General features: G+C 67.4%; 1 protein-coding gene across 1 annotated transcript in view; it reads left to right on the plus strand.

The window, feature by feature from the left end:
• LOC117286562 (leukocyte tyrosine kinase receptor-like) overlaps positions 1–641 on the plus strand; it is a gene marked incomplete at its 3' end in the record, with an annotated part of 1,728 nt that extends 1,087 nt beyond the window's left edge. The window contains exons 4-5 of the mRNA XM_033765290.1: positions 352–502; positions 580–641. Coding sequence (XP_033621181.1) covers positions 352–502; positions 580–641 — 213 coding nt within the window. The remainder of the gene's footprint in view (positions 1–351; positions 503–579) is intronic.

Raw genomic sequence — 641 nt, forward strand, 5'->3', positions numbered from 1 at the left:
CGGGCGTTACCTGTGAGTGCCTGCCCGGGCGCCCCGAGGTCCTGAGTCGGGGAGGCACCCGCCCCGCCACTTCGGTCCTAGCGCATTCCCAGGGTCCTTGAGCGTCCTCGGTTGCGGGGCCACGGGAAGTGCGGCGGCAGTCGCAAGCTCAGGGCCTGGAGCCTGAGAGCTGGGTGGCCCCACAGGGGGCTGGAACTTCCCGCCATGTCCGTTGGTACTCCCAGACTCTGCGTAAAACATAATGGCTTTGAAGGGTTTCCTATCCCTTCAGAATCCGATGCGAGTCTCAGGCTCTCGGGTCACCATAGCGCCCCGTGCCCAGGGCGGGGACCCAGAACCCTCTCCCGGCAGGATCTCCGCCTATGGAGCCGCGGGCGGCAAAGGCGCTCAGAGCCACCTGCCACGGGCGCACGGCGTCTTCGTGTCAGCGGTCTTCTCTCTCGGTCGTGGGGAGACGCTGTTCATCCTGGTGGGACAGCAGGGCGCAGACGCCTGTCCCGGGGTGAGCTGCGTGGTGGGCAGGTGGGACTGGATGAAGTTGGGCGCCCGGACCATGCCAACCTCGCCCGGTGCCCGCAGGGGAGCCCGGAAAGCCAGCTCGTGTGCCTCGGAGAACACGTGACGATGGAGGCGGTCGACAG

This window comes from Fukomys damarensis, unplaced genomic scaffold (assembly GCF_012274545.1).
Source record: "Fukomys damarensis isolate Sample0158 unplaced genomic scaffold, DMR_v1.0_HiC HiC_scaffold_17, whole genome shotgun sequence".
In the NCBI taxonomy this organism is placed as follows: Eukaryota; Metazoa; Chordata; class Mammalia; order Rodentia; family Bathyergidae; genus Fukomys; species Fukomys damarensis.